Source organism: Lichenostomus cassidix, chromosome 3 (assembly GCF_008360975.1).
Source record: "Lichenostomus cassidix isolate B80296 chromosome 3, HeHo_3.0, whole genome shotgun sequence".
Lineage (NCBI taxonomy): Eukaryota > Metazoa > Chordata > Aves > Passeriformes > Meliphagidae > Lichenostomus > Lichenostomus cassidix.
Window position 1 is genome coordinate 87,759,798 of NC_139483.1, and position 13,044 is coordinate 87,772,841.

Genomic DNA, 13,044 nt, shown 5'->3' on the forward strand with positions numbered 1-13,044 from the left:
AAAGCAGGTAAATATGGAGGCTTGCTGCACGGTGTTTATGGTAGCTGTTATTTTTCAATTAATTGAAAACAGATTATCACAATAATTGATTCTAAGGTTCCTCTGCTATATATACAAACAGGGGAACAAATTTCTGCCAATGGTTTTCATTAATTTAATTTTTCCCCCCTTAGGAACTGCAGTAAGTCTAGAAAATTGATCAGTTAAAGGCCACTGAAGAGACAAAGTCCATGTTGTGTTTCACACAATGCTCCAGAAGCAGAAATCTAGTTGCTAGCTCCAGGTATGCCTCACCAATTTTTTTATTTACTAATTAGTGAAAACAAAGACACTTGTGACTACAAGGCCTCTATTATGCAATTCTACAAAAAACCCCCACATCCAATACCTTAAAGGCTTTGTTCTTCTCTTCTTTTTGCTGTTTCTCTACTTCAACGTGTCGTGCCAAACGATCCAGGGTTGACGTAACTCGTTCCTTCTGATAGTCAATGTGATCCTTACGCTTAGTATTTCTCTACAATTGGAAAGTTAAACTATTATTTGGTAATTGTTAAGTAACAGACACTAATATAGTGAAATGTGATGCCCAAGCATCACAACATAATTCAGTAAAGAACTTATCCTAAGTTCCATGAGCTACCTTGCTAGTTTTCTCTTCCTTTTTACCAGCATCTGTAACTTCTGTTAAAAAACAAAACCAACTCTCCCCTCCACACATTCAGAGCAATTCAACATAAACATTAGCCTCACCAAGCACTAGAAGAACATGGATGACTATGCTGGGTGTCCTAGAAATCTCCAACAAATGAAAAGTTAATTAAGTTCTTCTGAGTACACAAAAACTCCTGATTTCAAAGCCAACACCCTCCCATCTAAAAAACTGAGAACTGCTATCATTGTTGCTCTAACACTGCCTACTATCTTCAGAAAGGCAAGTCATTAGCTTTTTCTAGTCTAAGGGATAGGCCATATACTGTAGTTTCCTTCCCTTCCACCATCAGCTCTAGAAATCATTTCTATAGTGTCAGTCTGTGCATGCACAGAAGATTCACCTTTCCTTAAGAATCAGAAATATTACAAACACCCTTCTACTGCAACACAGGAAAACAAAAGTTAAAAGATGGTCACTGCTGCCAAAACCAACTCTAGTAGGGTTTATCAATGTCCCTTTCAAAGGCCTTGCAAGCAGGCAGAATAAGCTTGGGGGATAGATAAACTGATGAGCCTGCTTCTGACTTACACATTCTTAGAATGGATTATGAAGGATTAGGCTGAGCAAAAACCAGGCTGTCACTGGAATAAGGTCATTCAACTCATAAATTATTCCTAAAAAGTTATTTTAGAAAGAAAAGGCCTGGTAGTAGGCCAGATATGTTTTCAGGCTAGAAACTGGACACCCTGACTTCCAACGTTGCATGTAAAGTGACTTTTTATTTCCACACACTCATTAAGATGATTGAAAGACAAATAAAAGTACCAAGTCCATTTCAAGGTTAAAAAAATGGCTCTGGAAAAAGTGAAGTGTTGGCATTCTTGCTTTTCACTCAACAGCAGGGAGAAAAACCAAAATACTTCAACGTTGGTTATTTATTTATTACTTGGTAATAACACGTCTAACAAGGCTTTTGTGAAGACTAACTGATACAAAAAAATACAGAAGGCCAATTAGTATTTTTCAACAAAGACGTCCTAAAATACTTTACAACATACTCACAAGAAAATAAGAACTGCTGTTAGGTTCTTCATCCTCACTGCTGACAAGATCAATGCATTCAAGGACAGGCCTTAAAGGTCCTTCCTGCAAAAAAACATTAAAAACACAGACAAAAGCTTTAAATTGTCTTCCTCACATATAAAATGTACCATCTCTGCCATATATTGGCAGTTTCTTCAAAGCATTAACAATCAACCACGTAGGGCAGGCTAGGAAGACCTACTGCCTCATGGGCATAGCAGAAAGAAAAGCAGCATAGGATCCTCTCTGCTGCTCTTTCTGCATCTCATTCTTTACATTCTTCCACCTTTCAAGGCAGTAAAGCTGTTCAGCTGGCCAGGCACAAACAGTTTACTGTCTCACTGGGGAGAAGAGGGATAAAATCTTGGACAGATGACAAAAGCTTCTATGAATCAAGCTGCCAGCCTCCAATTACCCCAGAAGAGTGCTTAACTTTTTATGATTAAATAAATAAAGATAACATGGCTTTCTAAATAAAATATATTTTAAAAAATCCACTGTAGATTTGCCTCTGTAGAAACTGACAACCTCTGCAATACGTTTAAGAAATTAAATCTTGATTAAACTGGTGCTAGCAAGTAGAAGTTCAAAGACACACGCAGACCACCTGACTGTCCAATCAGTTCAATAATGTGATTTGAAATGTTCAGTTCTGATGCTAACAGCTGCACCTTCTCCAACGGTAGAGGTTTTTTCTTATTTGTGTTTACTTACTCCCAGGGTTCAGCAACTAATCAAAACTTCCAAAACTGACAGCTGAAATGGAGAGTAACTTGCTTTCAAGCCTAGAAGTTTAAGTGATCAAAATAATAAATTTAACACAAATAACATTACACCTGTATAAATATTTTCTGTACGTTTAATGTTCTTTTTCATTCTAAATTCAGTGCCTTTTTCTATGCAATTTTTGTGTACTGCTCACCTCCACACGAGACAAACTGAGTTATGAGCATTTTAACTACTTTTTTCCCAGCTTGTTGAACTAAATAGTAATGCAAAGATGGTGCCAACCCTGAGGATTCCATCACTAAAGGGGAGTTAAGAACCTGAGGATCAGAGAGCTTCATCCTACTCATTGTAACTCCCCACAGGACGAGGAGGGGAGTAAGTAGTATCTTGGCCTGTGACTACAGAAGAAACAACAATGGACAAGCTCTCAATGAACAGTTGACTATACTGGCATACTTGGCATTCAGAAAGACACAAAGTATTCAGATTTACGAGCATTAAGAGATGCTCACTCTTCACATCTTACCAGCAGATGCTTCACATTCAAAAAAACCAAAACAAAACAAAAAAAAAAAAAAAACAAACCAAAGAAACACGACACCCCTCACCCAAAAGAACAACCAAACCCAAAAAAACCAAAAACCACCCAACCACAAAAAACCCCAAAACCTCAACATGCTCCACTTCTAAATTACTTCTCCAAATAATCTTCAAAAGGCATTCTTCTCCCAAACAAACAGCCATGCCACTGAGCAACAAACAAAAGGCACAGCTACTTCTGTGAGTAGAAGAATTTCTAGGTTTTTAAGTCTCCAGAGACAGCTGTGGCATCTCTGCTGTTATTCATAGTTCTGCCTGGAAGCATCAGCATCTAGTCAACAAAACCGTAATCTCACTGTGCTATGCAAAATACCAAATTGAACTGTTAATACAACCAAATTTGTTTAACTGGTGACTGGTAAAGGACAGTTTCTTCTGAAGAAGTTCTGTGAACCTCATTTTTATTGCCTCCCAAAGTTTTCTGCAAAAGCCCAAAACTGTGGTCTCTCTTTCCTGCCCTTCCTCATTTCACTCATTCTTTGGATAATGAGGCCTAGCTAACAGATACCTTGTCCACTGACACATCATGCAAGGTGTTTTGTTTGTTGTTTTTAGCTTTAGGTGCATTCAGACCAAATACTTAAATAGCACAATTTTCCTTAAACAGCACAATTAACTGCATAATTACACATACACTGGCATACAGGAAACATGAATCTAGCTTTCATGTATGCGACTACAAACTTATCTTTGACAAGCAATTATGTGAGCATAATTGTCTATACATATGTAAACATACTCATTATTATAGAATAAGTTTACATTAAAATAAATTTTACAAAATTGACACAAGTTGTACTATTTGTGTTCTAAATCTTTGTCCCAGCAGACTTCCAACCTTTAAGAGTGCTGAGAACTGACTAACTGACCAGCAAAAATAAAACAATTGCTTCCCAACACCACTACCATTTCATTCAGTTCCTGTTGTGATGCAGCTGAAAGCCAGACAGACAAATACTTCAGTCTGAATATCTAATATTTAACACCTTAGGGGAAAAGGAAGCAAAATATTTACATGGTAACTACCATGTTTTAGTGAATCACTTGATTTTGTATATTAACTAACTTTCCTCCAAGTCCAATGCTTTTGGTGCCAACTGTGGCAACTTGAATTATCTGTCTGCTTATTCACAGAGCATTACACCTGTGAACATCTTCACTCTTGCCTTACCCTTCCCAAGTAAACCAAATGGGGGCAAGACCATCCTAGCTTAAGAAAGTAGGAGTAACAGCTTGTATTGTAGATTAAATTGTGTTTCTCTAGTGGTATGCAAAACTCAAAATGTAATGATTTTAAAGAGACAAAATATGTTGTAAGAAGAGCTAAAAGGTGAGAAATCATGAAAGAATAGTTTTAAGTTTCCTAAATGAGGGTGAATCGAACTATAAAAGCCAAAAATCTCTGGCAGCAGACATTGGCAGAAAGTCCTTATCTGATGGAGCAAAAGCATAGTCCCACAGTATGAATTCAAATATCCTAGTACAAGTGAATGAAATAGAAAAATAAAAAACAAACCAAAACCACAAAGAAAAAACAAATCGAAGAACAAAAAACCCACACCAAAGCCACATCTAACTGTCAAGAAAAAAAAACAAAACACAACTTGTTTTCTATAAAATTGAGCATAGGCTGGGACACCTCAATGGCTTCCCTAATTCAGTTTCTACAGTACCATCTTGTGCACAGTGTCTTTAAGACACGCAGATAATCAGGAGACATCCATTCATAACATTTATGAAGACTATAAGCTTCCAGTTATACACATTATTATACGGAAATGATGATCTAAAGCTAGCCAAGTAGTCTATAAATCCTTCTGAAAGTCCAAAGTCACCTTCACTCAGAGGAGCAAATGAGAGAACTGAAGACACATTGCTGATATTAGGTGATGGCCAGGGTCACACACCTTTCCCCTCATATTCATCAATTACAATAGTACGCTCCTCACCCCAGAATACAAAACCTGTACCAAGTTTGAGCAGAGTCATCTTCCTACATATACAGCAGCCTCCCTTGGAAGCAATAGTCCCTGGGACCACAGAGGATCAATATTATCCACAGGCAATGCCAAGGAAAAAAAAGAAAAAGATTGTCAGAAGTCTTGATTTTAGTTCTTTTGTTTCGGTTCTATTTCAGTTACTGCTCTTATTGCTCCAGCAGCCCTTCAATCATTACACATTCCAAGCTACACTAGCTTCCTTGTTCATTGCCCAGTTTGAAGATAATGAAGCTTAGTCAATCATGATCACAGGATCAAAGAATGGTTTGGGTTGGAAAGATCATCTCATCCCAAACCCCCTGCCACTGTGGAAGGGCAGGGGCACCTTCCACTAGACCAGGCTGTTTAGAGCTCCATCCAACCTGGCCTTGAACACTCCCAGAAAGGGGTGGGGGGAGAGGGGGGACGCATCCACAAGTTTTCTGGGCAATCTGTTCCAGTTCCCCACCATCCTCACAGGAAATAATTTCTCCCTAATATCTCATCTAAACCTACTCAGTCTGAAGCCATTCCCCCTTGTCCTCTCACTATAAGCTCCTGGTAAAAGCCCCTCTCCACCTTTTCGGTAGGCTCCCTTAATGTACTGGAAGGCTGCAATTAGGTCACTCTGAAGCCTTTTCTTTTCCAGGCTGAACAATCCCAATTCTCCTAGTCCTTCCTCACAGGAGAGGTGCTCCATCCCTCTAATCATCTTGGTGACCCTCCTGTGGGCTCATTCCAAAAGATCCATGTCCTTCCTGTGCTGGGGACCCCAAAGCTGATGCAGCACTGCAGGTGAGGTCCCACCAGAGCAGAGCAGTGGGGCAGGATCCCCTCCCTTTCCCTGCTGGCCACAGTTTTTGGTGCAGCCCAGGACACACTTGACTTTGTGGGCTGCAAACACATATTGCTAGCTGATCCACCACCGACCCCAAGTCCTTCTCTGCAGATGCACATGAATCTTTGTGTGTATATAACGAACTTTGAACTCATTAATTAATTTTGCCCAAATCAACAAAAAGATTAAGAAGTCTCAGAGATAATCAACTACTTATACTTTTTGCAAAAAAACCCACCTATCCTTCATACTTGAGCACCAAAATATCCCTGCAGAAAAAGTCTGTATGATGAACTTCAGCTTTAATTGAACACCATATAAAATGGGAAGGGAGTAATTTAGTTATTATTCAACATTTTGTTCAAAAATTAGACAAATCTACAAAAAAATGCCACTAAAAACAGTGGCATCAGTAAATCAGTTGACCTTAGTCACATGACTTGGTCCTTCAAGAAAAAGCTGTTTAGATGTATGGATGTGGCTCCTAGGGACACAGTTTAGAGGTGGACTAGTCAGGGCTGGGTTAATGGCTGGACTCAGCAATACAAAATAAGATTTTCCAACCCAAACAGTTCCATGATTCTATGTAGCCCTGCCATCCAGCCCCACTTCACTGATGACAGATTGAGGCCAGAGCACAGGCAGCATGAAAAACATTCTTCTTCTCTTGGCTATCCAACAGATGTAAGTGTCTTAAAGTTACATTCACACAAACTGTATCAGCATTAGACTAGGTGTTTTACAATATAGAGTCCCTCAAAATTTAAGAGGTTTAAGGCCTCTAACCCCCTATTTCCTTCCTTTTCTAAATTGAGTACAGTGATTTTGACACTGATTTGCAGAATGAGCACTGATGTACTCTATTAACTTGAGTGGGAAAATGCTATGCAATATGATTACCAGAAAAGTTATCTATAGTACCTTCTCATATGCCTCAGTGACCACTGCTATCTCCCCTTCACCTACTGGTATACTCAAGATCACAGTTTCTCTACAGGACCAACTGACATCTACTTATACCCTTCCAAGAAAGGGACCATAAACCTTTAAGATCGAGTTGTTATCTGCCACAAACATTCACAAATGAAATTATCTTTATATTCAACAGCAATGCTTTACATCAAAATATAATCATCATCAACAGAGTAAATGAAGACCCCTCTCCTGTTTACTAGACTACTGATAGTGTAGTTTTTACAACAAGCAGTGTTTCCAGCACAAGATTTACTTACTCCAATGAACTCAATCTCGTCTTCACTTTCAGAGGATGATGATTTACTCTCGTGAATGTTGTCAGAGTTATGAGACTCCATTATCTAAACAGAAACAAAACATACTATATCACTTCATTTTGTAAGTTTTGTTTAACTAGACAGCATTGTCCATTTTACACCTTCTGGAGCTTCGCAGTCTATCTGTATTCAACAAGTTTCACTCTCCATTACCAACGACACCAGAATAAGTGATAAACGACTCTGACTCGAAGTACGGTACTGCATTTTTCCAAATCTGCAAAACGCGGCTTTATCTACAAAGCATGCCAATACCTACACTCCTGCAGCAGCCATAGCTGCAGTGTAGCAGCCCAAGGACATGCCTGAGCCTGAAACGCCAGCGAGAGCCGAGCTCGAGCCCAGCGGGCCGAGGCTGGCCCGTAACAGCTGCGGGCGAGCGCGGGCGTTCGCAGCACCTGCGGCTGCTCTGGGCCGCTCTAGGACCGCGGCGGAGGGCTGAGCTCCCTGCTCCACAGCAACAGCGAGGCTGCGCTGCTGACTCACGTTCGCGAAGCCGCACGGCCCCGCGGCACACGGCTCCGCGGGCTCTGCGGGCTCCGCACGCCGGGCCGGCCGTGCTGCGGCTCGCTGTGGCCTCGCCCGCGACCGCTGCGCTGCAACTGCCGGCCCCGCGCCGCTCCCGGGCCCGCTCACCCGCCGCCGGCTCCCGCGGGCAACAACGCCCCGAGCCGCCGTGTCCCCGCTTCCTCCGCGACCCGGGGGCGGGGCGAGGGCGCGGCACGGCTCGCTGGGATCGGGAGTTGCCGCCGCTCCGCCCCGCGGTCCCCATGGCAGGTGCCGGCGCTACCGCGGCAGCGCCATGGCGCGCCCCCCGGGCCGGCGCTCCGGGCTCTTTCCTTCTTTTGGGGGTCTTTCCTTCTCCCGGCCTCCCCTCGCCCGCCTTCAGGTGGGCTGTAGGGAGTTCCTGCTCGGAGGGGGAAAAGCCGCACGCCGCTTCCGGGGGAGGAGGAAGAGGAGGAGGAGGAAGGGCGGCCATTGGGGCTGGCGGCCGAGGGGAGGGAAGGCGGGAAAATCGCCTCGCCTCGGCGGGCCGGGCTGCGGGCCTGCTGCCTCCGCCGCGCTGCTCAGCCGGTGCGCGGACACCGCACACGGTGCCGCATCCAGCCCCAGCATCTGCAAAGATCTTACGGGAGGCACTGCCAAAGGCACTAGTGAAGTCCAGATACACAATAGCCGTTGTTCCACTCATCGCCAGCCAGGGTCGGCTTATCATAAAAGTTTGTCAAGCTGGTCAAGTCTGATTTCACCTGGGTAATGGCATACTGACAACTCAGTGATTTTCTTGTCACTGAGAGGGCCGGGAGTGCTTACTGGGGTTGGCTGCTTCATTACTTTCCCAGGGATTAGGATGAGGGTGACTGGCCTGTGGTTCTACCTGACCTCCTTCCTGCCCTTCTTGAAGGTGGAGGTGGCATTTGCTTTCCTGAAGCCTTAAGCACCAATCCCAGACACCATGACCCATGAAAGATAATTGAGAGTGATCTCACCATGACATCTCTCAGCACCCTAGTACTTGTCAGTGCATCCTGTCAGGGCCATAGACTTAACATACATGTGCCCAGTTTGCTAATATATTTTCTGGCTTGAGCCTCTCCCACCAAGGCTGCATCTCTCTTGGTCCAGCCTTTCCCACATTTTTGGGATCTGAATTCCTGAAGGCTGATCTTGTTAGTGAAGACTGAGGCATGTTCTGTGTCACCAGGTAATCTGTCTCATTTAGCAGCAGGCCCACATTTTCCTAAGTCTTCCTTTTGTCACCTATGTACTTACAGAAGCCATTCTGGTTGTCTTTGACGTTCCTAGCTAAATCCGATTCCAGTCATGCTTTAGCTTTCCTAACTTCATCTCAGGATGCTTGAACAATGTTTCTGCGTTTCTCTCAGGTTAGTCATCCTTGCTTCCACCCCTTGTACACTTTCTTTTTGTGTTTGAGTTTGACCAGGAGCTCCTGGTTCCTCTACACAGGCCTTGTGGCATTTTTGCCTAACTTCCTGTTCACCAGGATGAACTGCTCTTGAGCTTGGAGGAAGTGATCTTTAAATATTCACCAGCTTTCATGGGCCCCTCTTCCCTCCAGGGCTATAACCTATGGGGCTCTTCCAGGCAGACCTTTGAAGAGGCCAAAACTCTCTCTCCAGGGTTGTGAGCCTGCTTTTTATACTTCACCCTGTCCTCAGGATCCTGAACTCCACCATCTCATGGTCACTGTGGCCAAGGTTGCTGTGAGTTTCACATTCCCAACAATCCCCTCATGGGTACAGGTCCAACAAAGCATTCCTCCTTATTGGTCCTTGTTGGCTCCTTTATGACTTGGAAGAAGTTGTTACCACTGCACTCCAGGAACCTCCTGGATTACTTACATCCTGCCGTATTGTCCCTCCAGCAAATATCTGAATGGTTGAACTCCCACATTAGGACCGGGGCTTGCGAACATGAGGCTGCTCCTATCTAGAAAGGGACTGGTGACCCCTCCTAAGCCTCATCTTCTTGCTTTTGTGTACTGTCCACATCACATCACTCCATGCCCTTTGATATTTTCTGTGTCCATCAATCCCCCACAAAGCTGCTGGTTACTCTCTCCCTTAATTCTTAGTTTAAATCCCTGCTTATGTGGTCAGTGATCCTACTGGTAAAAATAGCTTTGCCCTGCTTAGTGAGGTAGATCTCATCTCTGTCAGTCAGACCATGATTTGCAAGCAGGGTCCCATGGTCATACAACTCAGATCCTTGTCACCAACACAGGTTCTGCCAACAAGTATTGACTTGTCCTATTAGTGCATCCTCACTGCCAGGATTGAGAAAACATCACTCGGACCTCCATGCCCATGATTCTTGCTATTTATCTGCTACTGCTCTCCTGCTTCTTCATATAGTTACTTCTTGCCACCCAAAGTAAAATGAGGATGAATCATCTTTACTCAATGTATTGGCTTTGAGTAAGCTGAACATAGTAAATGTCACCTATGAGTTGCGTGTCAGTATAAAAGAGCTGCTTGCATACCTGAAAGCACTTTGCTGGTGTGTGCTTATCAAATCCTGTAAACACAGGAGAGTAAGAGTTCAGAGTTGCAGGTTAAATTTTGGTGTTATGCAGGAGAATAAACAACTATCAGCAATGCTAAGGTATCATGTACTGTAAGCGTTACTTAGTGCACTTATTTTTCTTGAAAACACAGAGTTACTACTGTTAGTTTTAAGCCTCCTTCCATATGAGTGTAAAAACACCTTTATGACAGAAGATAGACTGAGCTGCTAGTTGTATATACCAGTTACATACTCATTAACAGTTGTAATTTAATTGCTCTTGTTGGACAGTATAAACAACACTGATTTGTCTAGTTTTACTTCATTATTAAAATGATGGAAACTTGACTTAGGAAGTCATTGTTGCTGCCTAAATGTTAATATTTTGCATTTGTAATGTAAATTTGCTAACAGAACGTTGTTAGCAGTCATTCTGTTTGTAGCATGCATTTGCACTTGATAACTTTTCATTCTTAAGAACATATAATACGAGAAGCTGAAGTAAAAAGTTACTAGGGCAGCAAGTTGGCATTATTTTTCCAAACTCTGAGACCCTATGCAAATGATGCTCATTTAAATATGAATTTTTCAGTAGTCATTCATGTAAATGTTTACTCTTGCACTGACCAGTCCAAAATTCCTCCTTGTATGTACACAACCTAGTTAAGGGAAAAGAAATAGTAAGGGAATTGCTATGCAATAATTTCCAATATGCTAACAAAATTGAATTCCAAAATTTACGCATTTCATCTAATTCTGATAAAGAATGGTTTTCAGACTTTGGGGCAGCTTTGGAATGTTCTGCAGAGCTTGTTGGGGAGGGTAGGGGAGGCGAGGTAAGGAGAAGCAGGGGTTTTTGTGAGATCTTCATGAGATCTCTGAGTACAAAGCTCCAAATGAAGTCTAGATATCATGAAGGATGTGGAAGCTCTGTTGGAGCAGACTGTCTTTATAAACTCAGTAAATGCTCTCTAGCAACTAATTCCACATATTCAGTATGTGCCCTTAATTATAGAGTAGGTTTAGATTAAATAATACTAGAAATTCTTTACTGAGAGGGTGGTAAGGCACTGGAACAGGTTGCCCAGAAAAACTGTGGATGTCATATCCCTGGAAGTGTTCAAAGCCAGGCTGGATGGGGCTTTGAGCAGCCTGGTCTTATGGAAGACGTCTCTGCTCAAGACAGGGGTGTTGGAACAAGATGATCTTTAGGGCCCCTTCCAACCTGAACAATTCTATGATTCTAATTCAAACATATTTCAACATTCTTTCTTCTCTCCTTGCTTAAGTAAATGAAACATTGATTGCCTTTATAACCATTGATTTCCCTCTTGTATCAACATGGCATACTGCCACTTACTCTTGATCTAGAAAATTTAGATGTCTGGTGGTTTGGGTTTTTTTACTCCTATCTATATACCCTAATAACAGGGGACATGAACTTGACATGCATTAATCTCCCTGATTTATTATTTTTCAGATTTTTATCCCATTCTTCACATATCTCAATATTCTTCCTCTTCCTGCTTTAGAAAGCAACTGTTCTTCAGAGCACTTCATGATAAATAGTTACCAAATTCTTTTCCCCGGTAACTTTCAAATTCAATCCAATATGCAGTAATAGAAATAAATAATTCAAATAATTAGTTTTAGTATTGCTTACCTTTTCAGTAGTAAATCACCAGTTACTAAATGCCATAGTCTAATGCCAGTACAGCTGTTAGTTTCTCCCGTAACAGCCATCAGTTTCTCCCATTCTGAGGACTACAAATAATGCATCCTCTCTCACTCAGATGAGAAAAATTTTACACTTTGAAACACCATACATTTACATATCACTGATTAATTTTAAATCAACATCACAAAAAATTTTAATGCAAATTTGAGAAGCAGCATTATGCTGTTCTGATCTCCCTGTCTGTTACTTCTGAAGTTTCTAATCTGTGATTATCTAGTCTTCAATTTTGTGTTCTCAGAGTTTGTCAGGGTCATTTTGAAAAACCAGTTGTATTTTGTTCCTTTCTGGTCATACTGCAAGAAATATGGCCCTTTTGTTAATGGTATAGTTGTGTAACAGCTATTTATCTTCTTTTATCCAGAAGGATAACATTGTTTCTATACTTTAGTATGAGGAGGAAAGAGTCTTTTTGCAGCTTGCTCACTTTTTATCCATTGGTGAAATATTAAAATATCGCCTTCATTATGTTGTTCCCTTTGTCCAGAATATCCCCCTATCTCCATGTCTCATGCCTAGGAGCAGGCCCTCCACTCTACCATGAAAATCCTCCTATACTGTTTGTGATGAGTTCCCAGCCTCACTGGTTTTCTTTTGATGACTTACCAAGCCAGCGGAATAGAAAAGCACAAAGTACAGTGGTGTTTGCAGTGCTTCACCTGCCACAGGGAGAGCAGCTGCTCCCGTTCAGCTCTGTCTACCTGCCCAAGTGCTTCAACACCTCCCAAACTGCAGAACAGCTGCAGCTGTCCAACATCAGCTGTGACAACTTTCAGGAAGGAGTGCCCTTGTAAGGTGAACCAAATTCTTCCCCAGGTAAAATGACAATCTTTACAGAAGCTAGCTTCAGAACAGTTATTAATGGGGAAAAAAAAAACCAAAAACAACCAAAAATCAAGTGAGAGAAAAACCCCAGCCTTGCATATTAGAGTGTACAACAGAGGCTGATGAAGAAAGGGGCCAGAAGACAGTGAGGACAATAAAACAGCACTCAGACATAGTAATGTTTCATTTTATTTGATAGAAAGTCGCTTCAAAAATATGATTACCTATATACAATATTATATATGCTGTACATACAAATACATATACAAAATTTACATAATAGC

At 41.9% G+C, this 13,044-nt stretch overlaps 1 protein-coding gene across 6 annotated transcripts in view; it reads right to left on the minus strand.

Moving 5' to 3' along the window:
* ZNF451 (zinc finger protein 451) overlaps positions 1-7,944 on the minus strand; it is a 36,959-nt gene extending 29,015 nt beyond the window's left edge. For 3 of the 6 annotated variants that reach the window (XM_085056598.1, XM_085056599.1, XM_085056593.1), the window contains exons 1-4: positions 7,429-7,566; positions 7,114-7,197; positions 1,715-1,798; positions 389-514 (exon numbers count right to left, since the gene is read on the minus strand). In XM_085056598.1, coding sequence (XP_084912724.1) covers positions 389-514; positions 1,715-1,798; positions 7,114-7,194 — 291 coding nt within the window. In that variant the 5' untranslated portion in view covers positions 7,195-7,197; positions 7,429-7,566. The other 3 variants (XM_085056596.1, XM_085056595.1, XM_085056597.1) reach the window with 3 other exon arrangements.
* Positions 7,945-13,044: the final 5,100 nt, after the last annotated feature.